This window comes from Anopheles bellator, chromosome X, assembly GCF_943735745.2.
Source record: "Anopheles bellator chromosome X, idAnoBellAS_SP24_06.2, whole genome shotgun sequence".
Taxonomy (NCBI): Eukaryota; Metazoa; Arthropoda; class Insecta; order Diptera; family Culicidae; genus Anopheles; species Anopheles bellator.
Genome location: NC_071287.1, coordinates 7159939 through 7187733, shown reverse-complemented (window position 1 = coordinate 7187733; position 27795 = coordinate 7159939). Strand labels below are relative to the sequence as shown.

Sequence of the window (27795 nt, the reverse complement as noted above, 5' to 3'; positions counted from 1 at the left end):
GGATCCTTTGTTTTCATCTGTAGTCTTATTTGTGGTGATCCTAAATTAATATTTGGGATTACAACACTCGAGCCCCCGTCGAAAGAGTAGTCGGTAACGCTCGTCGTTGTCACACAGCTGGCCTGGGTTCGATGCCCGAGACCGGCGGAACTGGACGAGGCACGGGGTTGGCGCTGGGCCAACAACCCCGCCCGTAAAAACACAACTTTACAGTAAGCAACCAAATTAATATTCTTTCTGTTGCAGAGCAAGATCGCTCGGTGGTTGTAATAACCAGATGAGAAGATTAGATGCAAGTTTGGAACAGTCTATAATATTCACCTGGACTAATCCATTTTCAACTGTTGGGTAAAGCTTTTGTCAAATCTATAGAGAACTTCTTATGTAGTTTATTATTACTCATTTTGCAATGACACCTCAAGTACGTTAAGAGCCGAATAGCTCAAAGTATCTATAATTCATTAACAACAGCAACCTTTAATACGTTTCCGATTTTTGAGCGATTTGCATAAGCAAAAAATTTGCACGAAATTTTATTCTTTTCCTGATATATCAAATTAACCTTTCGCAAATGCTCCAAGAATATCGAGAACGGAGGAAAATATTGCTAAAGCAAAAAAAATTGGTGGTCAAATAATAAATTCATCTAGCTTCGCCCAAGATTTCTCTTTTAGTCTTTGGCACTAAAGTCGGATTATATTAAGTCAAAACAACACTTTATATGGGTCTACTTCGTTTGTTGAAAAACTATTAGCGAGGCAACTAAATGCTTCCGCCATCTCCAACATATCACATGTGTTGTAAACGCGCTGCTGTTTGTGGCAGCGCATATGCTTCAGTTTTTTTACATGGAGTTGATACGATGACGATGACCGTTAGCCATGCCCATGCAGTTATATTGGTGATTGCGGAAACAATTGCTTTCATCATCAATAGTATTTTAACGAACAAACTAAACTAAGCTAAACATTCCTTAAGCTTTAACTTTCATAATTTTCCATTTCGAAGCGATTGGAAAAGAATGAAAACAAATCGCAAGAAGTGATAAAGTCGACCTTGCCGCAGCATATAGAAAGTGTATGAATGACTGAATAAATCGGTGACGCTAGTTTACTAGCTCGGAAGGTGCCTTTGAAGAAGTTAAAAAAATGATAAACAATATAAGTTTGACATTCTACTTAGGAATTACGGGTGGACTTTGGATTGTATGCCATCAGAAGCCAACAATATGCCCTTGTAGTAAATTCAAATTCGAAATACACACGATCGTTTGATACGATGATTTATTTTTTTTTGGATTCAGTATTTTTCTGTAACTTAAAATTTGCATTTCTATCTCATTAAAGTTCACTGCTCTTGAATGCCACAGAAGCTTTACGTCCGCTATCATAAGTTCACACATCTGGGTTTTCTGCCTTCTAACAAATTGTTTATACCACCGGTACAGTTAAGACTATTTAAGTAGATAAAAGATAATGCTTGAATGAGAAACTTAAAATAGATTAACGTATGGGCGAACGAAAATATCAAATATGGTGTTGGATTAAATATTTAAGCAAAAAACGCGGCCAGCCAGCCTCGCGCACTGATGATTCTAATATGTACGTACACAGCTCATTTAACATTGTGTTGGAGTAGTTGAAGATGAAACCGCGTTTATTCTTAAATTAATTATCAGTTTGGTTGCATTTCATATACGTATGGAAACGCGAGAACCAACACGACGTATTTTACTGTTGATGAGAGGCAACACATTTGTTGTAGAGAGAGTTGTGCTATTATCATATTTGTAAAGAGATAAATTGAACAAATTAGTATACCAAAAAAATATCCAAATATCAAACAAAAATTATAAATAGTTGATTGCTGGTATACAGCCGCAGAAGTAAAAACCGCTAAGTTGCTTCTATGTATTGCCATCAAATATATTTGACATGAAATACGCTGGAACGGCTTAGTGCTGGCCAAATTCGGAATAGTTCTGCCTATATATCAATGTACCTCTTTCTGCGGTTACCCTTCTTCACTCACATTACTCTTCGTACTTCGATTTTATCGGTTTCGTTCATAATCGTTTCTATGGTATTGTATAAGTGTATTCACTCATTGTGTCCACAATTAACAGCCGCATACCGAAAGTAGTAGTGTCTGTGAATCTCTCTCGCTATGGAATACAACACCTTCTATGCGGTGAAGAAATGGTAAGTCTTGGCTTAACTAAAAAATTATGCCTACTTTATCGAACGAAACTCTAGGGGCTGTTTAGTTCGGATTTTTTTTCAGTTGCTCGTTTCTGCGAAACAATCCTTCTTGACGCCCACCTGCTACTCTCACTCGAATAATTTCAAAAACGGTTGATTTCATCTTCAAGATTCTTATTCTGCCAAAACTCTTTCTCCATGTGCTGCTTTTGACAATGTGATTATTGTATGCCGTCAAATTATAACGGCGCCGTTGCATTGTCCCGTTGAATTTTGTTAACTTTTAACTCCCTATGTTTCGACAAAACTCTTACTATTCAAAATAAATGAAATATCAAATTATACATTCAAAAATTAAAACAGATCTGTTGTTGACATGATTTAACATTTAACGACTTAATTTGCCAAATTTTTCTTAAACTTTTGCTGTTTTTAGGGAAACGATTGATTATAACCATTACATTAACTTTTTTCTGTTTTCATCTTTCAGTTCATGTTTGAGCACAACCGATCAAACCAAATCGCACCGAATCATTATGCGTAGAGGGAATTTGATTACCATTCTTGGTTTTTAAGGACTGACAATAAAATTAAGGAATAAATTTGGGACAAATTCTTGTCCTTTCACTCATTCATTCCTTTGTTTTATTAGTGCAAAGTGGATACAACTCAGTTATGTACAGTGGCAGAGGAGTGCTGAATATTGCGTTCGAATTCCTCCAGACTCATCACTTGCCCAATATTAAGAGAAGGTAACTTTCCTGCTGAAGCTTGGGCCAAGAGTTCAGGTGAGAACCAGCGAGCGAGCTGATTGCTTGTCGGGGACAGACCACCTTCGCGATTAAAGTTTATGATGTTAGGACCACCGGAGCTCACAGCTGTATTCGGTTGCGGTGGCATATTCGAATGTGGATGTGATTGTTGTTGTTGCTGCTGTTTGTTGTGCTCGTGAACATGTTGCTGAGCCATGTTTGGAATTCTTAACGGCTGCTGTTGACCGATATGCGGTTGCACCAGTTGATTACGAATTGCTCGTTGTTGATGTTGGAGCTGCTGGCGTTGATGGAGCAGTTGCTGCATGTGTGGACTGTAAATGTTTCCTGGAAGCTGTGCGGGCTGTTGTTGATGCTGTGCGCCGGGTGGAGCTTGCGGCTGCGATGACGGATGTGTAGGCGGATGATGTGCTCCCAGAATTGGATTTCCACTACGGTTGTTATTATAGGACTGGAATTCTACATTCCCAGCAAAATTGATGTGCACCATTGCCGGCAGCTGCTGTGGTGGTGGCAATTGCTGTTGTACTTGTGGCGGTGGAGCTTGTTGCTGTGGTATCTGTTGTTGACCACTGTTGCTGTTGCATCCTAAAAAGAGGATCAATAAAAAAGTAAATTAAATTTTATTACTATCCGTACCAGACTCGAAACAAAAGTTCCAATATTTTTCACATTTTTTATGCCCTTTTCATTTTGGACAATGAAAGCAAAGCTTGTGGTTCTTTTAATTTTTGGCGAGCGAGCCAAGTTTTTTCTTCAACTACCTCAAAAAAGAGTAGTAATCTATGTATTACCTTTGAGAATGGGTCTTCCTTGCGGTTTCGCTAGAGACATCATCGTTGGAGACTGTTGCTGCTGTTGCTGTTGTGGCAGTAATTGTTGACCAGATTGTGAGATCTGCTGTTGATGCTGTTGCGATTGGGATTGGGGTTGTGTTGGTTGCTGTGGAGCTTGCTGAAGCTGCAACGACTGTGGCAGTTGCTGCGGTACTGGACCTGACAACTGGTGAGAACCGGCATTCTGATGTTGCATCTGCTTTAAATTCCATGACATACCACCTGGAACCGCTTGCATATTGCTACGCATGCCACTCCCTGGCTGCATTGTCGCCATCGCATTCATTGGCGGTACCAACATTGGTGGTGGGTGCATAGGCATGTTTAGTTGCGATTGTGATCCTGGTTGTTGGAATTGACCCGCAGGACATATCAGTGCTGCCAGGATGCGCTGCTGCTGTTGCTGGTGCTCCGATTGTGGAGCATCGTGGGAATATGGAGGCTGTGGTTGCTGCTGTTGGTGGGGATGATGATGTTGAGGGATCTGTTGTATCGGATGAGCATGAGGGTGTAGTACAAACGGTTTCTGCTGTTGGTGTTTATGGTGCATTTGCTGCTGCTGTATACCATGTAGGGTATTTATGTTAACCCCCGGAATTCCACTATCCGGATAATTTTGTGCATTCGGCATCATATGTTGTCCTGTTTGATGCGGTTGATGCTGTTGTTGCTGGTGGGCAACATTATCAGGATCTTTCTCCTGTACCGCAGTCATCTTACGCAGCACGGACGTAGGGGTGAATGCCAACGGAGTAGGTGAGGCAACTTGCTGCGGTTGAGGCTGGTTTTGTTTCGATGGTGAAATAGCAGCCGAGCCAAGCGCAGCATTCATGCGACCACTAATGACTGATTTCATATTAACCGGCGAAACGGACATTATGTTTTCTCTGCATGCCCCAGTTGAAGTTGGCAAAATAATGAGCTGTTGATTATTTTGCTGTTGCTGATCATGTTCATTATTTTTGTCTATGCTTTCGGAATGAGTTAGCAGCTGTTGCAGTTCGGTAGGTGGTTGCGGATGATGTTGTGTGGTTGAACTCTGATGATGCTGTTGATCGGAAGGTAGCAGCTGCTGTTGGAAGGTATGTGGCGGTAAAAGCACTGGTTGATGCACACCTTGCCCCTGTTGTATCTCATGTGACATTTGATGATTATTCTGGCGTTGCAACTTAGGTTGAATAACCATCGACTGTGCTGGCAGTAGTTGCTTCATCTGTTGTTCTTGTGACTGATGTTGCTGCGATTGTTGTTGTTGTTGGTGGTGTTGCTGCTGTTGCTGTTGTTGTTGCTGTTGCTGTTGTTGTTGCTGATGCTGTTGTTGTTCCTGCTGTTGTGGTTGCTGCTGCTGTGGCTGCGGTGGCTGCTGCTGCGTTTGCGACTGCTGCTGCTGCGGTGGCGGTGGCTGCTGTTGTTGTTGCTGCTGCTGTTCTTGTCTTTTTCGATAGTTTTCGCGCTGTTCTTCTAACTTTTTGCGGATTAGGGCATTTTGCATTATCGATTGCGTGTGATATTGAAGTTCCCGAGGCGAGGGAATTCGCTGTGGGATGCCGTTTGGTAATGGTGATAAGCGTACCTGCTGCTTTGGATGGAAAACTATCGGAAGGGGCGAGTTTGCGGTGAGTGGGTTTAGCAATATGTTGGGAGAAACAACGCGTGATCCTCCAGCTGCATTGAAGGAGGTAGTGTTTAACAAAGTAGGGACATTTGGGAGTTCACGGTGAAGTGGGAGATTGTTTGAACTATTAATTTGTTGCCAAAAGGCGTTCTGCGAAATTTCACCCCGAGCCACGGCGTGCAGTAGAGCCTGCATTTCCGAACGTTTGATTATCTCTGCATTTCGTACATCATTAACTGTGGTACAAATTTGTGAGAGAAAAGAAATGGGAAGAACGTTAGAAAAATTCCATGCTCGATTTCTTTAAAACGAAGAATCAAAGAAATAAAGTTAAACCAACAAAAAATCCTACTCTATATTGATCCCACAAATAAAACCATACCTGAATTAAGCATCGGATTGATATGAAACATCTTTTGCAGCATTTCGTTTGGCATCGGATGAAGAACAGGAGGAATAGGTGTCGTGGCTGTCGGGCTCGGGAGCACTGCGTGTCCAGATGCCGCCATTTGATGATGATGTTGAGACACCGGCGGAGTTGAGCCTGACTTGTTTCCGCTCATCTGTGCCAACAATTTTTTGAAAGCGTTCAGCTCCTGTGGCGGCACTGAGCTATCCGGAGCGGCTTCAGTGGATGGAACATCGTTAGCAGCCTCGGCAGAAACTGACAAGGAAGTAGTACATGTCGGATCGTTAGCGGGTGTTATGAGCCGAGGTATGGCACCAACGATGCTGGGAGTACCATCTCTGGGATCTCCTCTTCCTTCGCCACAACCAGTAACATCACCGTCGCCACTGCTCTCGACTCCACCGCTACTAGCACCACTTGCTCCTATATCGGACTGTCGGAAACGTGCTTCCAATTCTTCAACACTGTGTACCTGACCAACATTGAGACACCCTGGCATTGAACCCATATTGGCCGTAATTAATGAAGATGATGATGGTGCGCTGTTCACGCCCAAAATTTGTTGCAGACTACGGTTTTGCATTTGATTATGCGGCTGTTGTTGTTGTTGCTGATGTTGGGGTTGTCGTGGTTGTTGCTGCTGTTTTTGGTGCAAGGTCATCGTAGTTTGCTGCATAGATTGTGGATCGAACTGGTTTGGTGGTAAACCAGAACCAAGTGTCTCGGGCTGACCATTTTTGCCGATCAGTTCCAGTCGATTGAATAGCTCCATAAATGTGTTCGAAGTAGAGGTTGCGGCGGGTGAAATGGGAGCGAAGTATTTGTTACAATTACTAGCTGCACCCTGAGCCGCATTCTCTTCCGTGTTTGAAAAGTCCTTTAACATTTTGCTGATGTCGTCCAAGAATATTCCCTCATCATGCTTTATCACCTTAGCAACGGCAGTATCATGAAATTTCATAGCCTGATGGTCATGGCGAAACCACTGCCAGCAGCGTGATTCTTTCACCTCGGCACCATTATCCTTTACTGTCGGCTCAACACTCTGCGTGAAAAAAGAAATGTAGAAGATTGAAATCAAATTAATGCCTGCCTTTAACCATGTTCATTGTAAAAAATCTTACATAGAGAAAATCGCAATCATCAAGTTTCAGGATGTCTTCGATGTTGAAGTCGGCAGTAGCCACTTTTGGAGCCGGCCCTCCTTTGCCTCCGTTGTTACTTTCTCCATCACCCGGTGAGCGGTCCTGCTTCTTCCGATGCGGATCACTAACACCGCCAGTGGCATACTCCACCCCACGTACCGACTCCTTATCGGTCGACTCGGTGCGCTCATTTTTTTCTTCAGCTTGGTTGTCACTACATTTGCCGAGTGATTTCGACGATGCCGATGGTTCTTTTTCCTGCTCGCCGTCCTGGACGTTCCCTGGCGATGGTTCGTCAAAGCCACGCAACTCAATTGTATCATGCTGGGAGGTCGGCTCGCTAAACCATTCCGGTTCTTCATCGCGACTGTTATCATGATTATACCGACGCCGATCACCGTATGACGAACCGTGATTCGAGCCGTAATGGTTGTAATTGTTATATCCATAATAGCCACCACCTTCACCTCGATGAGGGCCATCATTGTTGGCATGGTTGTTACGGGATGATTTGCCGTAGCCTCGCAGCGGTGGGTTTTCCTTTTCAGGCCGGTCGTAGTCGCGATTGCCGCCGGAACGACGTTCGAAACGTTCGTCGCGCTCAGTCGCCTCTTTACCGCCACGCTCCATTCGTTCACGACTCGGTTCCTTCGCGTCAGTTGCTCGTCCTTCGCGCAAATCACGACTATCCTTTCCCCCATCTCTTCCATCGCGAAAGTTGGCGTTGTTGGCACTGTTGTTACCATTGTTATTAGTGGTACGGTACTCTCCTGCCTCGAGCTCTTTGTCCGGCCGATAGTCCCAAGAAACGTCACGGGACAAGATGCGTCCACTACCGATACGACGTTCGCGACCACTCAGCAAGTCTCGATCCGATCGGAGAAGGCTCCCAGACAGTCCAAGGTTGCCGCTGGCTTGCGGAGCGGACGGCATTTGGCAGCCCATGTTGAAAGAGCGACGCTGCGGCGATAGTACGATCCCTTCCTCCTTACGCAGCCGCTCCTTTGGATCGATTCCACCGCCGGAACGGCGCATCTCGCTCCGTGGGATGCTCATGTTACCACCACCACCACCACCATTACCGCCTGCCAGATTACTAGCACCTCCTCTATCGATACCGCTAGCCGTGCCCCCTCCTGACGAGTTGCCAGACGACCCACGGTGTCTACCGTATCCGCCCATCGCTCCGGACGAATCGTCGTCGTACGGTGTTTCAGACCGGCGCACAAGTATCGATATCATTTTGAGATGTTTCTCAGATCGCGAATCTTCAATACAAGCTGGTTTACGCTTCGAAAGATCCGTTTCCCTCAAGGCCAGCAGTTGAGTCACGGTATAGCGTGTCATACGTGCTGCCGTTGCACGATCGGCACTCCGGACATAAGTATGATCTTGCCCTGCGTCAGTAATCATCGGCCCCTCCGCCGAACCCGGCCGTTCTGCCTGCTGCGGAACGGGTTCGGCACCGGACTCGTAACACGTATCGTCACGTATTTTTTCTACTTCGGCGTTCGAACGCGATCCATTCATCGTGCCCGCAGTGACCAGCGAGTGATTGTGCGGTGTCAGCGGTGGCCCGCTTGCTTCCTGTTGTTTTTCGAAGCGATTTCTACCACCCTCAACCGGGCGTACACCCACGTACGATGATTCTGCATCCAGCCCCGAACACGACAACTGAGCTGTATCCGACATCTTGTTTTATGGGCGCAAGCCCTTTTATGTTGGCAGCGACTAAGGCCTTTTGCGTCGATTTTGCACAAACACTTCGCAAGTAAAGTTTACTCACAAAATCTTTCCTGCACTTTCTAGAAGCGCCAGCGATACACTTCACAAATAACTAAGAGCTAATGCTTGAGAGACTGTACGCATTGGTCTTTTTTGTCCGCAAGATAAAAAACCTCCTTTCAACTCCTCACAGGAATTGTATCACGCAACACAGTACCACAAGAAAGAATTCAGTTCAGTAGGAATATACTTCTCACCGTAAGACTCAATGTAATAGGTATCTTTATGTGCTCAAAATTTTACAACTTCGTGCACAGACGCGCGTAGACGGGCACTAGCACACACTAACGCACACACAGCACACACACGTACAAAGCGTTCTAGGTATATTTTGTCGGTAGGTAATAGTCTGTTAAACACGTTCATACGTGTTCGTACACGTTAAAAAGGCCCCCATTCGTTTCCGTTCCGCGAAAAAGCTACATTTGCAGGAAGGTGTTCGTTTATCACAGAGTATTTTACAACGTACACGATATTAGTAAAACTGGTGTTCCAGCGCTAGCTCCAAAACCTATCCACACGGATCAATCATCAATCGTTAACTACTCCACGACACAGAACGGTAACAGGACGCCTTACCTGCTTCCTTTCAAAGAGTTTTGCAATCACATACACTTTTTTCTATAACACGACACAGAACATTGTTAATTTCACTTCGAATCGTCAAAGCAGCTCCCGATCATCTCAGTCACGAATTCCGATTTGCGTTTTTCGGCCGCTGCAACCGCTAGAGGGCGCTGCCAAAAGAGAACCAATCTGAGAATGACAAGCACTCTCTATAAAAGTGAGCCTCCAATGAAAAGACGCCCTTCACCGACGAGCCAATCGAAGAGAAGTGGTTAAAGCACGAAGGGGAAGGACATGCACGTACACCAGCGAAAAAAGTGGGGAGGGCCGGCGTTTTCTCCCCTTTCTCTTTTCGGAAAACTAACCTAACTCGTTCTACAAATGCTTTCTAACACTTCTTTTAACTGTTGTCGTGACCGAAAGCACTTCCTTTGAAGAATTCTCAGTTTCGTGCAAGTTAATGAACAGCACTCGAACCTAAGGATGCATATTTTACCCATAAGTGTACGCTTTTTCGTCATCGCTTTCTAGACCTACATACCCACACTACTTAACAAAGATAGGTGATGTATCCGAATATGTTCGCCTTTGCGTACCTCTGCTTCTCTTTTGCTCTATACCGCGTGTGCTTTCCTTTCCTTCGACACGAGCTCAGGTTTTCCGCCGATTTTTTCTCCTGTGGCAGAGGCAAATGTAATAAGCTGAGGCCACACGAAGTGTAACGTAATGTTTTTGGCATTTCAGATTAATACCAAACTGGTTGCGCTTCTGTCAAAACGTATATGTTTGGCATTACTCTGAAATGCCAAAAACATTACGTTACGCTTCGTGTGGCCTCAGCTATAGAATTTGAAACTGCGACACTAACTCGGGATGAGCACAACAGCGTTTATTTTTTCAGTTAACATGCTTGATTCAATGCTTCACAGTCCATTTGGGTGAATTCTTGCCAACGTAATTTACAAAGGCAAAGGCACTTTAAAACGAAATACAATTACATTTGATTGATTGAAAATGGACGTTCAGAACCCATTGGATTTTTTTTTTTAAGTTTTACGTGAATTTACGTGATCAAGTCAAGAAAAGTTGGGTAGTGCACAAAAATTCCTAAGTTCTCTCGTATAGCCGTAGAATTCAGTGAAAATTTGCAACATTTACGCGATAGAATATGTTATTGTTAGCAGATATAAAACGTCAGTTTTTGTTTCACAAACCGAAAGTGAGCTTTAAAAAAACTTAACTGAAAAATAATTCATTGGGGACGCTGTTAATTCAGTCTATGAATGAGACTTTTGATATAACTTTGTATTATTATTATTTCCTATCAATATTCTTTAAACATTATTTCATGTTGCCAACATGTTGTCGAAATGCTAGCTGTCAAAATCCAGTGGTTAACGATTCACTCACTTTGACAGCGCGAACAAAGATTGACGATTCACAAGCTAGGCGCTAGCAGAGTGGGAGAAATCTAAATAAATCCATTAGCTATGTAAGACAAGAACCAGTCCATACGACGTATTGTTTTCAGATCTGTGTTGTCTTTGTCGACCACTTCATCACTCGTCCCCAGGAACCTTAGATTATTGGTACAAACGCACAACCAGGGCGTGCGTTTTTGTAGTTTTGGCCCCAGATTCATCCCCTCAGCGACACAAACTAGCAAATAAAAGTTTGATCATTATTTACGCGCATCGATAACTTGTGACAAACATACATTTCGTCGCTGATGTTAACATAAAAAAAGATTTTACGTGCTCTATTTCGGCTGCGGATCAACCTCTCACCAATTTATACTCTATTTACAGGTGCTGCCTTTTGTTTCATTTTCCATCGACTAACTAAAAATGGCTTGGAGGTCAAAGGGTTTAAACAACGCCGATCTTGTACGCCAATTGCAAGGTACGGTACGAAAACCATACTTATATGTATACTGAACTGTTCAACGCTTTCTGATTGCTATTTGTAGAGTATAACATTATTAAAAGTAGTGCAGTGGCGCAAACGATGATGGCGACCGACCGCCGACACTACGTGCCGCAAAATTTGAATCCTTATATTGATTCTCCACAAAGGATCGGACATGGAGCAACCATTAGCGCACCGCACATGGTAAGCACAACTGACACGGTTCAATTTTTATTCTGCATCGAATACTATCTAGTTGTACGTTGCCGTTCAGCATGCCTATGCACTCGAGCTACTTGAAAAGTACCTGAAACCCGATAGCAAGGTACTGGACGTTGGTTCGGGGTCGGGCTATTTGACCGCTTGTTTTGCGCGTTACATCCATCAGCAGCCGAACGCAACGGGCGTTGTAGTCGGCGTAGAGCATCATCCTCGTTTGGTGGAGCTGGGCCGCAAAAATATTGGTGAAGATGACGTCTCGCTGATCGATACAGGAAAAGTAATTCTGATTGGTAAATGTTCGTTCGGAAAGAGAACAAAGAGTAATTTTAGAATAAATCGCAGTGATACTTTATTTTTCAGAGGGGGATGGTAGAAAAGGCTGCAAAGACCATGCCCCATACGATTGTATCCATGTTGGGGCCGCTGCTCCAGAGACACCTGAAGAGGTACGTTTGTTTGATTGGCATTTAACGTTTGAACGCAAAATTTATTCGAATCGATCTGCAGCTCATCAAACAACTGAAACCGGGCGGTAGGCTGGTAGTTCCAGTTGGTCCCGATGGGGGGACGCAGTACTTGGAGCAGATAGATAAGCGGCTTGATGGTACCGTTAGCAAGACGAGGTTGATGGGCGTAATGTACGTTCCGCTCACGGATCTGAAGGCGTGATGTAATGTTAGTATGCTGGTTTATTTGCTCTCAAGACTGTTAGTTCTTTTTCTAGTACTTTGTTTTGCATATATTGCATTGAGATCATTGCTTTAGCAGTACTTGCTACAATACAATATCAAACTATTATGTTTTTGGTAAAAAACGTATGTATTTTGAAGCTTTACATTTGTGAAGGCTCGTTGTTTTAGGTTTATGTTGTACTTCGGATGTTCTTTGCTTCTAGATGAAACAATACTATTACAATAAACGTACTTTCAGAACAGAATCATGTATATTAGATATGTTTGACTTATTTATTAGAAGGTTTACTTGTTACATGTATAGTGAATCAATTAATGCAATATACGGTTATTTACACAATTGACAATTTTTATAAATATTTGCTATTCGATGGCATTATAAAAGTTACATGGGGACTCATTGAGAGATTTATGATTCACCGCCCACCGCTTTCGCTGTCGATTAACAAACTGAAGGAAATAAGAAGTTTAGCGGTCAATCGCATTTGAATCATGCACGCTGTGTGAAGAGTATTCTAGCGCGTGTCGGCTGCAAAAGTGAGTTGGGACCTACTTGTGGTTAATTCGTGATGTTTCGTATGCGGGTATACGTTTTAATAGTGTGAAAAATGTACCTCATAATTCATAATTAATATCGATTCGTATATATGTAAAACATTTGGTAGGAGCCATGAGTTTTTGATAGAAAAAAGGAAAGGCGCGAAAAAGTGACGTAATTCAGATCACCTCATATTTTGAGTTGACATGCTCAAAATGGTTAAATATTTCTCGATACTTTACATGACAACAATTCGCTTGATATCATATCAACTGTTGTATGTACTGCTGCTCTGAATCTTTCATCATGTGCTAAAATATTCTTTTAGTAATCATGATCCTGCCGATGCTGCCGCTAGTGCTCCTAGTGGTAGAGTATTTTTTGTTGTCTTTCAACTACACGTAAAAAACGGTCCCGGTGTTGGTAGTCTTGAAAAATGTTGTTAATGAAAACATAAGATCTCCTACATTGTTTTTGCGTGTGCTTTAACATGCAAATTTGTAGGAGAAATCTGGATACTGGTTATGCTACTATTTCACTTTTAAACTTATTTCTGATCAGTTTTTACTTTTTTGAGAATTGTATAGCCATATTACTTTAGAATCTACTCTGCAGGACATGGTATATGTACATCGTGGATCGTTTTATATACCGATCGTTCCACATAACCAAAACTGTAAAGCATGTTCGTGATCATTTTTACCATGTTCCAAGCAATCCAGTAAGAAGTGCATCATCATTTTTATGTGAGTATTTACCGCATTAAGTTTCTAGAAAGATAGATTGAGCCATATAACACTAAATTTGTTACCATGCCATTAATTCAGTATTTTCTCCGAGATTCATCCTCCGTTCTGAGAGGCGATAGCGTAAATGACAGGATCCGAGCGGCTGGGAGACGGGAAATTGATGTTATATGGTTGTACAGTTCTGCAATTCTGCTTCAAAAGCCTTCCTGGCGATATTGATTACTAGTGGTCAACTTCGAATTTGATGGCCGGCATGCGGTGTTCCCAGTATTTATCCAAACTATTGTGTTGAATATTTCGAACTGAAAATCTTAAACAAACCTAAACTATAAACTCGTTCAGCAGTAGGATGACGATGGTGTGCGTTATTTCTTTCTTTTTTGATGATCTGTTGTTGTTGGTTGATCGCTCCTATTGTCTAAAGCACAACATCGGGCAGAGCATGCGGCCTGGCCTAGTCCCTGAGGGACGCATCGTGTACGATTTTCCTTTCCTTGTAGTAAATTTCTTCAGATTCCTTGTCACACAGCAACAGCACCACGGCGCCGAATAGAAAGATAGCGGCACCCCAGCCAACGCCGTACGCCCAGCCAAACTCCCAAACCGGGCGATTCGCTGTGGATAATAAAATAGTATATCGTGAATACCTTGTCGACTAACGTGCGTTTCAACATCTAATCTAATACCAAGGTTCAGTTCCGCAGCGAAACACACAGGGTACAGGATCAAGGCAACAAGCAGCGCTATTACTATAATGAAATAGAAAAGAAGGAAGAATCACGAGGACTGTTGCAATTACATTCTAATTTAAAAATGTTAAATATACTCACGTGCAACCATCATGACGAGCACAGCGATGCGATAGAATTTGTACTTTAGGTTGTGATCCTGCGTTCGGAGTCCCAGACCCGTGAGAAATGTGGCCAACGCGTCCGTGACCAGTGTCACGATGCAAAGTGCTGCCGTTGCTTTAATATAGGCTGAAACGATAATTCATTACATTAGATTCGAATTCCTTGGCTGGTTGTTATCATCGAATGTTACGATCTGCGCAACGCATCATACCTGCATCACGGCTAGGATAGCAGCCTGCTGGATCCTGAATGTTGAAAGGCAGTGGTTGCTCATAGTCCTCTTCAATGCAGTGAACGAACAATCCTTGACGCCAACTATCCGCCATCAACCAGTCGGTGGACGTGAGGGCAAGAATCATCAATATAATGACGATGACACCACAGATGAACGCGATAACCTATCACAAACGGTAACAGACTTTCATTAACAACAGGTAAGATTCCATGCGCACGCATCTATCCATTTATAACAAATGTCCATACCTTCAGTGGCCGAGTGATCGTAACAGTTTCGATGGTTGTTGTAGGTGCCATTTTATCCGGTGAAGGTCCACGCTTGGTACTGGAAGTGGAAAGACATCGTGAAGTGAATGTGAAGTGAAGTCATTTAAACAGAATGGCCGTTACAACTATCCATTTCGGCTCTTGCGGCAACCATGTGAAGACTGAAAATGTGCGGGGGCTAGTGTGATCAGCGGAAACTGCCGCAGCATCGTTTATGCATTTTATTGCATTTTGGGTTGAATAAAACTCACCTTTAACAAGTGCGTACGCCAGAACCAGAATACTCTAAATATCGAAGGCTGTTGCACGTGATGCGTAGGGGTGGTGATAGATTACCGACTTAAATGATGCTTGCTGTTGATATGGTTAGCTATAGAAGTAGCACACACTGCATGAGAAAATAAGCCATTAAGTACCATAGCAATTAAGGGAAAGCATTAAATCATAAACCAAAGTGAAACCCATCGCTCGATTGATAGAATCAATCGCTTTTGACGAATACAAAATCAAATGCTACCGTTACACAGTGAACAGAGTAATGGCAAAATAGATCAACTTTATTGTATCATTTCCGCTACCAGTACAACAGTCCACGGCGGTACTGCATTTTCGCTAATTAGCGCCATGATTTGTGATACAAAACGTGGGAGGAGCACGGCGAGGTCAAAGCAACGTTCACACTGTGATGTGTTAGCAATGCGTTGCAGCTGCAAGCATAATAAGGAACACAAAGGAAGTGTTTCATGATGGAACATGATGGAACGTGTTTTCGCCTGAGCAAACTGGGCAATCTGGAATATGCGAATCCCATGCGAAGCATGCACGGAATATGTGGGCATTTAGCGTCGATGCTATGTCAAGTGTACGTACGGGAGTTTAGAGATAAAAATAAAATCTTTATTGTACGCACGAATTTACGCTGAGATATCATGGGGTCGTCCTCATCTATTTATATACATACGCTTGTACAAATATACAGCAATTACTTAGACGTGAACGTATACGTATACAGATGCCCTTATTAGCTGCCTACGTTAGATCAAAGCCTGTTCTATTTTTATTCCACCTGATCCATTACCTTCCACTGCAAAGGCTTCCAGGCAGCGTACCGGCTGGTTCCTTTTATGTTTGACTGTATTTTTTTAACTGAATAAGTTGTTGATATTATAGAGACTGTGAGCATTATTCCCCATTTGCCTCTGTGGGTTGTTAAGAGTATACCTGAATCGCAGACTGTTGTTCCGCATATGGTATTCGCCCTAATGTATGCTTTGTATGAATAGTTTCTGCCCAAAGCTTGCCCCCGAAAAAACGCATACGCACATACACTTGAAAAGCTCGAAAGAAATAAGAGGTTAGTGAAAGTTTGTTAAATTATCGCCATTTTGCACAGCAGTTTTTCCAATGGGCTATGTGGGGGGGCTGATCTTGACTCCTTGCGATAAGCAAACACACACATACACACAGGCACACCCACACACACTAGAACACAGCTGATGGGTACGAGGGAAAACGTTTTACCTTTCCTTAAAATAGTCCAATGTAACCGATTCCGTATCAAACTCACTATAGTCGGGCAACGAGTCTCCATCAATTGATTGCACACTGCTTAGCCCGATCTCCTTCTGATAGTAACTATCACTCTTCGACGCGAAGTTTCGCGACATTCTGGTTTCGGCGGTTTTCAGCTTCCCAGACAACACAGCGTGTCCTCGTCGGAGGCTACCTTGTAGCGTTTGCTTGATTGCAGTGGCAAAAAACACAGATGACAGAGGAAGTTTGCTAGTCTCCGTGGTGAAACGAGCAGCTTTCTCCGTAATAAAATATCACCACCTTATTGGATCCCTCTTTGAGCTCTACTCTAAATAACCAGCGTTGAAATGGTTTAAAAAATGGAGAAAAATCTACGGTAGACAGAAATAGCAACAGCGATTTATACGTACTGAAAGCAGAGAAGGGTTGCGTCTGCACCGAGCAGCACCTTTTACGAACACGACATTTTCACTAACGCAGACCGAGAAGAGCCGCAGGCACGTCGAATTGATTGATAACACTGGCAGCGAGAGCCAACCGGAGCTGGCTGAAGAAAGGTAAATTATACTGCCTAACACCAAACCAATATCTTACCAATTAGAAACGACTCTCGATACTAAGGCAATCCCCCTTGATTTATAAATACGCGAAGAACAAACACTGTGTTTACTTTTATTTTTATACTGCAAGTTTAGTGCGACGGGTTGGGTACTGCTGGGGATGCTGTGGGTTTGCCTCGAAACCTACTTCAGCACATTATTTCAGTTCGGTTCGCTACAGGGTAAGGCTGAAGGCTGGAGGCTGATACGTGTAACGATGCAACATAAACAGGCCTCAGTCCTTCTAAGATAAAAAAGCAATGTAATAATTTAATCGCTATGCTTGTACCCGTAATTCAAACTTAGACCATACTTAATTGCACTTGGTGCTTGTTGACTGGTTTTCTGCATCGCATAAGTTAGACCTAAGATACACTTTAACACAGGTTGAAGCAAGATATTTCTGGCTTGGGTCAGGTTCGGTAGGGAATTTCGAAGAAATGCTTCCGTCCTCACCAACACAATTGCATGGTGTGTTGTACAAGCGCTGTCATTGAATGGAGCCAATAGGGCGTTAGTTTAAAAAAACGATTATATATGTGGGTTCAATTCTATAGCTGGAGCCACACGAAGCGTAAAAACTAGCGTAAACATAATTTGTAACTGTGGGGCTACATCAAGCGTAACGTAATGATTTTGACATTAACGATTAATGCCAAACTGCTGCGGCGCTGTCAAAACGTTTACGGCTCGCGCGAGGCGTTAACCCGAGCGTAATTATTTTTTTCATACGCTTTGCTTACAAACAGAGAATAATTTATGTTTTTATTCGCTGGTATAGCAACAAAATCGGAAAAAACAGATAAAAAAATTCAGAAATCAATTAATTTCTCTTCTATTTCTATTTTCTTGGACCAAAAACACGAACGTAAACACGTTTCACGTTTCGTTTTTATATTTTTGCTGCCACACGAAGCGTAAACGTTTTGACATTACAAATTAATTTTACGCTAGTTTTCACGCTTCGTGTAGCCCCCTAGTAATGCCAAATCGTTTACGCTTCGTGTGGCAGCTAAAATATAAAAACGAAATGTCAAACGCGTTTACGTTCGTGTTTTTGGTCCGAGAAAATAGAAATAGAAGAGAAATCAATTGATTTCTGAATACATTTTTCTGTTTTTTGTTCTCGATTTTGTTGCTATAACAGCAAATAAGAACTTAAATTATCCTCTGTTTGTAAGCAAAGCGTATGGAAAAAATAACTACGCTCGGGTTTACGCCTTGGCCGTTTACGTTTTGACAGAGGCACAGCAGTTTGGCATTAATCTGTAATGTCGAAAACATTAAGTTACGCCTAATGTAGCTCCCCAATTCCGCTTCGTCTGTCCGTAGCTTATTACCTTATATGATTGCTTATTCATTGCTCTGAAGTAATGTAATCAGTATTTTCAAATTTCATTTATTTACTAACGAACACTATTTTGTCATTTATCGCCTTTTCCGGCTGTGTATTAATAAAAATGTAAATTATTGAAAAAAATTGATGTAAATCTACTCGAAACCAACATGTTGACAGCCACGACCAGTAATGTTAGTGGTTACGGAAACATTTGCCTACATCCCGAGACAGTTCTTGGAATGGGTTAATGGTATTTTAACGAACCTGGCTAAAGCCATAAATCTCGTGTTTCAACCTGTATTAGAATGATTTTAGGTAATCAGAACTAGCTGCACGCGAATAATTGATGTCATGTGAATCGTTGCTTTATTCGGGTAGCTTAAGCTAATTCTCTCCTATCGGCTGCTGTGAATCCATGGTGAAACCCTGTGGTTTTGGTTCACTACAACCTATGGCATTAAAATGAAAATGAACCATATTTTCCATATTTTCCTAGCCCCAATGGGCGGATCGCTTTAGGCGAATCTCGAAAGCGTCTGCAGCGAACGTCACATTTTTCACATTGTTCATCGTATGGCCAGTTTGAGTCTAAACGTCCAACTTCGTCCTTTCACTAAGCAAGGACGCGTATCGACCTTATCAACGAACTAGAGTAGGCGGCACGGCGGAACAGTGTCCTGTCCTACACTCATAGCCCTAGCAGCGCTAACTGTTGGAAATACCAAGTACTAGCGACGGATAGCCTGCCCAGGCAATGTTTTGCCCTGGCCGGGTGTCCTTACTTTTGGCATCCGAAACATCTGAAGTGTTTCCTTTACCTCTTTTCTTCCCTTTTCGCCATTACCGCAGAATGCAGACGTCGCACTTTTTGAGTCAGCCGTATTCGACACTGCGCTTCTCCATTTAATTTATTCGTCCAGTAACCGGTTTTTCACAACCCCCATTGGGAGCTGTTTGTCTGATTGTGATTCTATTGACTCTAGTGACGACTGCGTCATACTCTATACCTAGCCAGAGTAGCAGCGGACAAACCACGTCAATATCTTCCATCACACAGCCAGCACCACTACGGAGCAACCGGATCAGCCGATCGAGCTGGACAAAATGGCGCTCTAGACCATGACCGTGTGCCAGCTCTTTCAGCTCACGATTTAAGTAGAAATGAACCAACTGCCACTACGTGTCTCAACATTAGTTACATTGAACATCGAACAAATGAACGAACATCGTGTCGTTCTATTAAAAATCGCTGCACCGATAATTAGATATTTCAAACATCAAATTGAGTGAATATGTAAATTATTCCACACATTCGTGGGAGTCGCAATGCTTTGGCATTATTTATCTTTTTTTTTGTGTAGAAGAACGGATAAATACCGTATTTATATTATTACTTTTTCAACGAAATAGTCAATGTTTTGCTTACGGTTTTCAGTCGAATTCAGCGTTCAACCGATGGCGCCATCTGGGGAGGAATTTTACTGTAACTGGTCGAAATGCGCTGAACAATTGATAGACATGAATGCTTACCGTTAGGGGCGGTACTCCGGTAAGACGCACAAGATTTAAGACTCAAGCGTATCAAGACTAAATTACATTAACACTTTCTCAGAACCGCCTAAACCATGGGCTCTTTCTGGGTCGAGTCTGTAAGTGAAGCGAGTTTCGAGCTGATGCCAAATGATGACGCGAGACCCGGTTCGGTTTGTATCTGGTTTACTGTGTTTTAATTTTATTATATACTTGAATCATCACATTCTTTCGATCTTGTTTTAATTTAAGATGCGTGATAAACCACTATTTCTGTTTTTTCCTTCTCTTTTTATCTGCATAAATGGATTTTTGCTGACGCACTGCTTTATTTTCTAGAAAGTATCCTAGTTTAACGAGTAGGGAAAGAATTGTAAAAGATGATCGTTTATCTTGGTTCAAATAACACGCACACGCGCGCGCGGACTGACGCGCGGAAATGATACATTTTGGTTCTATTGACCAAAACTAGCGTAAAATTTTGAACGCAACGTTCCACATCGAGTGCCTTATATATCCTGCGCGAGATTCCTCAACATCCATACACACTACTATTAGTACGCTAAAATTGTTTCATTTGTTCACTAACTAGATTTGATTGGTTTTTTCTCTCTCTCTCTCGCTCTCTCTATCTTTCATGGTTCGTGTTCGTTCGTGCTGCATGATGTTGCTCTGATGGATTTTGGATAGGCCCATACACGATACACGCAACGCAGAGGGTCGCACTTCGAACCAAAAAGTTGTCCGTCGTGAAGTCGTGAAGAAATAAGCGTCAGCAGCCGACTCCACTCCCCATTAATACTGTTAGCGTTTTTCTTTCTCTTCGTTTCTTAATGTAGCTGGCTGCGAAATGTTACACACTTTGTCTCTGTGTATCTAACAATCTAACAATAATATTAGTGCAGCTGAAATCATACTAAGGAAATTCTGGTTTTTCTTGCGCCAAACTGTTGAATCGAACTGTTTGATCAGTGTTACAAATAGATTGCAGTTTCTAGTTACAGTTTCATTGAACGGCTCTGCTAGGTGTGTTCGTAGATTGAAACTACTACCGTAGACTCGTTTACATATGTTTTTTTTTCTTCTCGTTTTACGTAAATACTGTGGCGCGCGTGTGTATATTTCGTTTCGTGCTCTTGTCGCAGTGTATGTGTGTATGTCGTACGAAAGGATTTAGGCGAGGCGGGGAGGGGAGGGGATGGGCGCCTATTTTACGTCTACTATATTATACGCGCACCATCCGGGCATCGAAGGAAACTAAACCCGCGGTAGTATTAGTCGCGTGTTGTCTAGAAGCAGAAAACTGAACCAAATGTCAAAATGTTTCTAGGGAGAGCTAGGGAAGCCGAAGTGGTAGAATCAAACCTCAAACAAAGCATCTTCTAATTGTTCAAATGGAAATGCTAATGCTGTCGTCTGAAGGCGCGTACCCGCGCCTAACGCGACGTGAGTTTATATTCGCCAATCGGGCCGACACACACGAAAAGGTGCAACCAGCCTCCTAACGAAGGTCCGTAGGGTTCGTCAGTGCTCTGCTACTCCTAGTTTCCGGATTCCCATTTGTTCCAACAAGCGAAAACGGAGACACAGCTGCTGAACTGAGTCTGCCGCAAGTGGGAGTCAGCGTATGCGTTGGTGTGCGTGAGAATAGCTGCCTAGGGAAAGAGTGGGGAGTGGGGAGAGGGGGGGGGGGGGGGGTGACTTAGCGAGGCGGGTGGATGGAAAAATTTTACAATGCAATAAAGTCCATCCTCAGGGTTGCTGGTTCCGCGTTATTGGATTATTTTCAAATTTACACTGTTCCCACCTCTTCCTGCTGATTCTGCCAGCTGTTTCTGGATGTGTGTGTGTGTGTGTGTGTGTGTGTGTGTGTGTGTGGGGTGGGGTTGGGGGGCGTGATAGCAAAGTAGTGTTATAGGACACGGAGACTTGAGTGTTGCTACGTTTTGTACTTGTAAGACTTGATGCGTTCCATGGTGTGTCTGTGCCACAGCTCTGTGTGTCTCGTATGTGTAAGGGTGTGTAAGGATGTGTGTGTGTGTGTGTGTGTGTGTGTGTGTGTGTGTGTGTGTCTTGTTTGTCCTGTGCTTATGAATAAACAGTGCACGACCAGTGTACAAGTTCGGTACTGAGGCTACACCATGCACAACAAGTGGCGTCCCCACGTGCACTTGGCTGTTCGTTTTTCTTATTGGAAGGGACAGAGAGCCGTATCAAGCATCATTGGAAACTGAAAGCAATCAAGTACTGATGCACGGTTAGGGTTCGAACTGACGTCTTTCCCAAGCGAAACGTTACTTTATCGAAGTCGCTTGACGGTGCGAAGATCGCGACAACATTCGACATCCGCCAAGAGACTCGAAATGACTGAATTTCGCTGTTGATAATATTCTACGCTGGCGTCGACCTTCTCACCACATGCTAACTCGTCTGGATCGGTATTCTATTTTCGAAAAGTGCAAAGAACAAGTTTTTGAACTTACTCCAATAGATCCCGCTCGACAACAAACCTAAAGACCGTGGAATTCACCTGCAATGGTGAATCGATCCAGGAATTGCTGTGTTCTTGCTCACTTCTCTACTCTACTGCCGTCACAGCTCCAAAGTAACGCCTGGAAGCGGCTCTCAACACTTTTTCATACGCTTCATGTGCCTGCCATGACTCCATAGTATATTCAATCGCGAAAAACGGAACAAGAGGTAAAACACTTGTACTGATCTACTGAAACTACATAAACATAATTATCAAGGTCTATTAACGATGCATTTCTCTCATCACACCCTTTGGGTATCTTGGTTGGCAGAAGTAATTGCTAGAGTGTCAATCAATATCCCAACTGGCTTCTTTTAGTGAGTGGCTTGACGAGACAGATTGAAGTTTTTTTTCAGAACCTGCTAGGATCCGCGATTTTGCGTTGGATAGCCTCAGTATCGAAACGTACCTGCCGTACCACTGTGGGATGTACATACCGTGTGCAGCCGTGTCGGCACCGACCGTACGCGAAGCAGTTGCAGTGAAACTACAAGGAAACAAAGTCACCGCCTGCCCCGTACAAACCGGAAACCGGGCCCGACGGCGGTTGCTGGTGCAGTGCTGCCCCGGAAGACCCGTCTGCTAGCGAGATCGCGACCAGTGACGTCTGCGCCGCCTCTTGCGCCGCCTGCGCATCCAGACCATGATCGTGGTGGTGGTGGTGGTGGTGGTGGTGCTGAGCGGCCACCACGGACGCCTCATCTTCGACGATCGGTTCGATGTCCTGCTTGACGAACGGGCCGCCCACGGTGCCCACGGTCGGTTTCAGGTCGTCCGGGAGGGACAGGGTCGAGTTACCGCTGGCCGTGTACCGGCGGCCCATGTTGTCATACTTCAGACACGGCAGCGTGTTTTCGCACTTGATGCCGGTCGGCAGCACGGTCAGCTCGCCCGGCAGCAGCCCCCGGGCCCCGGCGTACTTGACCGCCGAGGGTCCGAACGTCGCAACCGTCGCCGCCGCCGCCGCCGCAGTCGTCGATTTGATCGCTTTGCTGCACTCGGCGCACATACTGACGGGCGCCGACGGGGGCAGACTGGAGACCGGCGAGGACAGCTCGCACCCGCCGTCGTCGCGCAGCGTGACCTGCCCGTAATTGACGATGCTGTCGGTGAGCGCGAGCGGCCCCTCCGTGGAGCTCAGGCCGGCGGCGGTGCAGGTGAGCGGTGAGCCGGCGCCCATCGACGGCGGCACCGCCGGCTGGGCGATCGTGGTGACGTGGGACGCCGCGGACGGCCCGCCGGCAGCGGGCCCAGGCGAACCGGCGGCCGTGACGGCGGCGCGCGAGCTCGCCCCTCCGCCCTTGCGGGGCAGCGTGGCGTACGAGGCGACGCTGACGGGCGGCAGCTTGGGCAGCTTGGACCGGTTCGGGATGTTCAGTAGGTCCGGGTAAATGTTCACCTCGCCACTATCGAGCGGGTCCTGCGTCACCGACACGGAGATGTAGATGTTGCTGAACGTCGGGTTCGAGATCATCTGCGTGCAGAACTCGGGCGGCGGCGGGAACACGCCCAGGTTGAGCCCCGGGAACTCCTCGCGCTTGGCCGCGGCCGTCGCTATCGACTCGATCGTGATCTGGACCGGCTCCATCGCGATCGTCGAGTCGGTTTTGGTCGACGGCGTCATGACGTCGCTCGCGCTGAACTCCTGCCGCTCGTTGGTCGTGATGCTCAGGTCCAGCAGCTTCTTCTCCTGGTCGTTGAAGCTGACGCTGCTCTTGATCGTTTTCCGGCGCCGTCGCATCCGCAGCTTGCGCTTCACCAGGCAGACCACCACCGACAGTGCCAGCAGCCCGAAGATCGTACCGAAGATGCCCAGTATCAAGCCGAAGTACCAGAACGTTTCGGGCGTCTTGATGATCACCCGCTCGACCACCTCCGGTAGGACGAGGCTAAAGTTTTTGCACACCAGCCCGATCCGGTTCTGGGCGGTGCAGGTGTAGAAGCCGGAGTCGTTGTTCGTCACGTTCAGGATGGTGAGGTTGCTCCAGATCGTCACGCTGCCGTCGTACGCGATGTGGCGCTCCGTCTCGATGATCGCATTGTCCTGGTCCACGTCCTTGCCGTTCACGTCCCAGCGCACGGTCGGTTCCGGGTCGCCGGCGACCATGCACTTGTACGTGATGTTCGTGCCGAGGTCCTCGATCTCGTACTCGTCGCGAAAGATCTCCACCATCGGCATGCAGCCGAACTGGTCCGCCTCCAGGTAGTCCCACGAGAGGCCCTTGTGGGCGAGCGGCCGCTGGCAGACCAGGCTGCGCCGGTTCAGCGAACTGTTCAAGTACCAGCTGCGGAAGTCGCGCAGGTGGCAATCGCAGTTCCACCAGTTTTCCTCCAGGATCAGCGTCTTCAGGTTCTTCATGTGGTTGAAGACGTGGTGCGGCAGGTTCTCGAGCCGGTTGCGCGACAGATCGAGAAACTCGAGCAGGTCCAGGTTGGAGAACGCCGTCTCCGCCACGTACCGCAGCTGGCAGCTGTGCAGGTCGATGTTGCGCAGGTACGGCAGCACCGGGAACTGCTCGGCCACCAGTATCTTGATGGGGTTCTCGTACAGGTTAATGATGCGCAACCGGTTGTTACCGGCGAACGTTTGCTTGTCGAGCGTTTCGATCTCGTTCTCGCTCAGGTCGACCTCGACCAGGATCTTGAGGTTCTTGAACGCCTCCCGGTGCAGGTATTTGACGCGCGAGTGCTTCAGGTGCACCTTCTGCAGGTTCACCAGCCCGAGCGACGTGAACTCCTCGCGGTTCAGGTACGGTATGCTGTTGTCGTTCAGCACCAGCACCTGCAGCTCGGTGGACAGGTTCGACGGAACCGCCGTGAAGCCGGCCCCATTGCAGATGGCCGACTTTTTGCCGTTCGACCACTTGCAGATGCAGTTGCTCAGGCAGCTGGCGCTCCAGTCAGCCGACAGTGCGGTCGCAACAAACAGCAGCAACACTACCGAGAGAGAGAGAGAGAGAGCAGAGGATTGATATGGCGACTATAGTGGTGGGCTGGCTCTTCGAGGAAACCATTTAGCAGTTCATGACGTACACGATTTCAACTGCTGCTGTGCGAATGGCGAATTTATGGAGTGTAATATCTACTACTAAAACGCTACGTCGCCCTACGGCCTCTTACCTGGTAGGTAAAATTGTGCCATCTTCTTCACTGTTCGCTTGCGCCGTGGACAATCCATGCCATGATATTACGCTCCAGTCGCCTCGAAGCTTCGCAGTCCTTTTTTATATTATGCAGCCGCCGAAGTCGTCAACCGAAGCCGCTGAAAAATATAAAACACAGCCCGGACCCGGAAGGCCGGATGGTAAGCAAGGCGTAAGATTGAATGTAATCGACCGAATTCCGTTACACCAGCCCGTAAATTCAATGACGAGAGACGAGTGAAGTGAAGTGAAGACAGAGAAGAAATGCAATATCGCCGAGCGCAGCCCATGATACCTCGCAGGATCAGGAAGTGAAGATGGAGATGAAATAAGTAAGTAATATGTAAATATGTAAGTAAACGAGTAAGTAGGTAAGTTAGTAAGTAAATAAGTAAGTAAGTAAGGAAGGAAGTAAATAAGTAACTAAGTAGGTAAGTATCTAAGTAAGTAAGTAATTAAGTAAGTTATTTGAGGAAGTAAATAGGTAAGTAAGCAGAACCGCCCCCCTGGAGACTGTTGACTATTGCTACCTTTCCCCTCTGCTTACTGCTCAGGAAAAGTACACAGCTTTCAACTTCGAGTCGGTGGTTTACCTGCATGAGAGCAGCGAATGCTCCCCGCAGGCGGTGTACTATCGGAAATGGGGAAATCACAACGCACTAGCCACTAGTAGCTTCGTGTTGCGGCTGCTAGTCAATTTCGAGCTCTGCTTGCTGAACAGCATAACTCACGTGTGTGTGTGTGTGTGTGCGTATAGAAATGTACAGTAAAACCATGAGCCCGACCGGACGTAAAGGAGGCTTGTAAAGTTCGAAGTCGGCTCGTCTATTACACCGTCCTCTGGAAAGCCAGGACCTAGGAAGGAGCGACTGCGTGATGTGCGCGTTTAACGTTCCCCGCTGCTGATGGACGGGAGTCTCAGGCATTCAGACATGGGGGGCGGTGGTGGTCCATGAGGCCACAGCAGCCGCACAAACACAGACACACACCAGTAGCCACACCAACTTTGGCGAACTTCTCTTCCGATACTCTCCGTCGCAAAACGTTTACCAACCTGTGCCCCAAATCCGCTACAATGCTCTACGAAAAACACCTCAATATGGACGATGTTGTAAGATGCAGGGTGGGGGGAGGCAGCTTTGAACGGCGGGCACGAGGGTACTCACGTCACAATAATCGCGTTCACAGTTCCGCACCGTAATTCCGCGAACGCGAACGGATCTTGTGTGCGAGCAGATTTCGTAGCACGGGCCCCCTAGCACCCGCCAGGAACATCCTTCGGGCGAGAGAGCGGCCCGTTGTCGTCGTCCAAGGATGTGGTCCAAGTCGTCCAAGAGTCCGAGGTCCTATTTGGTGAATGGCGGGCGGGGGCTGACGTGATGTGGGGGACTTTTTTCGGAAACTAACTTCACTCTTTGCGGTTGATTGTGGGTCGATTCTATGCCGCGGCTGATTGTTAGATGCTCCTTGCGTGTGTGTGTGTGTGTGTGGTTGTGTGTGTGTTTGGCTAGTAGTAGAGCTACCAGTCCTGTGCTCCTCCGTGCTCTACTTGCCGTACAGCACAACCGTACCGTAGGAGTTTGACCGAAATTGTTCGACTTATTCTTTCTTCCTCTGTTGCTCTGGGGGTCCCTGGTTCACTCGCGCTTCTTCGGTTTTTCTTCCCCACTTAATCTCATACACACGCAGCAAAGCAAATGTCCTGGTGTGCTGTGGAGGAGGAGGACATTCTGGCCGTGTAACACCGCTTCCACTCACAAACTACTGTCCGCGTTTTATCATTTTTACCAGCCGACAGTACTACAGTTCTGTGTGTTCCGAATTTTCCGACTGTGTCCAAGTCTTCCGCACGCACGCACGCACGCACGCACTCACTCACTCGAGCACAATTTTGCACTCACTCACGGCACTGGACTGGCTGGCTCGGCCATTATGGTGGTGGCAAAACCGCTGGCTCCGCTCACTATGCGCCCGCCCAAGGCAGAAAGTGGATGTCCGGTGACAACCCAGGGGGGCTACCGCTGCCCGTGTCCTGCGAGTAACCACATGGATGGATGGATCCGTCGGTTACCTACGCTTTTTCGACGACACTTCGCTGGCGTTTTGAACACAGGCTCTTGGCTCTTGGAGTTGGCTAGAGTTGTTCGTGGAGCGCCGATTTATGTCGCGTTGCTGGAGGCCAGGAACTGAAACTGCTGCGTATGTGGTGCGCGCTGCCGTAGAAAAAGCTCTCACCGAGGCTGCCCCAAGGAGCTAAAGGAGCCAACAGAGACAGAGAGAGAGAGAGAGAGAGAGAGAGAGAGAGAGAGAGAGAGAGAGA

At 45.7% G+C, this 27795-nt stretch overlaps 4 protein-coding genes across 12 annotated transcripts; 1 reads left to right on the top strand and 3 right to left on the bottom strand.

The window, feature by feature from the left end:
- Positions 1 to 1367: 1367 nt before the first annotated feature.
- On the bottom strand, positions 1368 to 8671 carry LOC131213417 (uncharacterized). The gene is made up of 4 exons (XM_058207452.1): positions 6959 to 8671; positions 5808 to 6879; positions 3769 to 5661; positions 1368 to 3562 (listed from the first exon to the last, which is right to left on the bottom strand). The coding sequence occupies exons 1-4, from the start codon at positions 8669 to 8671 to the stop codon at positions 2871 to 2873; spliced, it is 5370 nt and encodes a 1789-aa protein (XP_058063435.1). The 3' UTR covers positions 1368 to 2870.
- Positions 8672 to 10747: 2076 nt separating this feature from the next.
- LOC131213810 (protein-L-isoaspartate(D-aspartate) O-methyltransferase-like) lies at positions 10748 to 12453 on the top strand. 3 transcript variants are annotated; one of them, XM_058207950.1, is made up of 6 exons: positions 10748 to 10823; positions 11140 to 11233; positions 11301 to 11443; positions 11514 to 11751; positions 11822 to 11907; positions 11969 to 12451. In XM_058207950.1, exons 2-6 carry the CDS (start codon positions 11179 to 11181, stop codon positions 12128 to 12130), a joined length of 684 nt encoding a protein of 227 aa, XP_058063933.1. In that variant the 5' UTR covers positions 10748 to 10823; positions 11140 to 11178; the 3' UTR covers positions 12131 to 12451. The 3 variants fall into 3 exon arrangements, with proteins under 3 accessions (XP_058063933.1, XP_058063935.1, XP_058063934.1); XM_058207952.1 differs by lacking the exon at positions 10748 to 10823 and adding an exon at positions 10831 to 10849 and having other exon boundaries at positions 11969 to 12453; XM_058207951.1 differs by lacking the exon at positions 10748 to 10823 and adding an exon at positions 10833 to 10920 and having other exon boundaries at positions 11969 to 12452.
- On the bottom strand, positions 12308 to 17008 carry LOC131213809 (transmembrane protein 47). Of its 7 annotated transcripts, XM_058207943.1 has the most exons (8): positions 16926 to 17008; positions 16742 to 16878; positions 16320 to 16659; positions 14778 to 14856; positions 14506 to 14692; positions 14271 to 14420; positions 14127 to 14189; positions 12308 to 14055 (listed from the first exon to the last, which is right to left on the bottom strand). In XM_058207943.1, the coding sequence occupies exons 3-8, from the start codon at positions 16463 to 16465 to the stop codon at positions 13895 to 13897; spliced, it is 786 nt and encodes a 261-aa protein (XP_058063926.1). In that variant the 5' UTR covers positions 16466 to 16659; positions 16742 to 16878; positions 16926 to 17008; the 3' UTR covers positions 12308 to 13894. The 7 variants fall into 7 exon arrangements, with proteins under 7 accessions (XP_058063926.1, XP_058063925.1, XP_058063927.1 ...); XM_058207942.1 differs by having other exon boundaries at positions 16742 to 16934; XM_058207944.1 differs by having other exon boundaries at positions 16320 to 16654; positions 16742 to 16934.
- Positions 17009 to 22819: 5811 nt separating this feature from the next.
- LOC131213414 (uncharacterized) lies at positions 22820 to 25510 on the bottom strand. Its single transcript, XM_058207448.1, has 2 exons — positions 25453 to 25510; positions 22820 to 25269 (listed from the first exon to the last, which is right to left on the bottom strand). Exons 1-2 carry the CDS (start codon positions 25508 to 25510, stop codon positions 22820 to 22822), a joined length of 2508 nt encoding a protein of 835 aa, XP_058063431.1.
- Positions 25511 to 27795: the final 2285 nt, after the last annotated feature.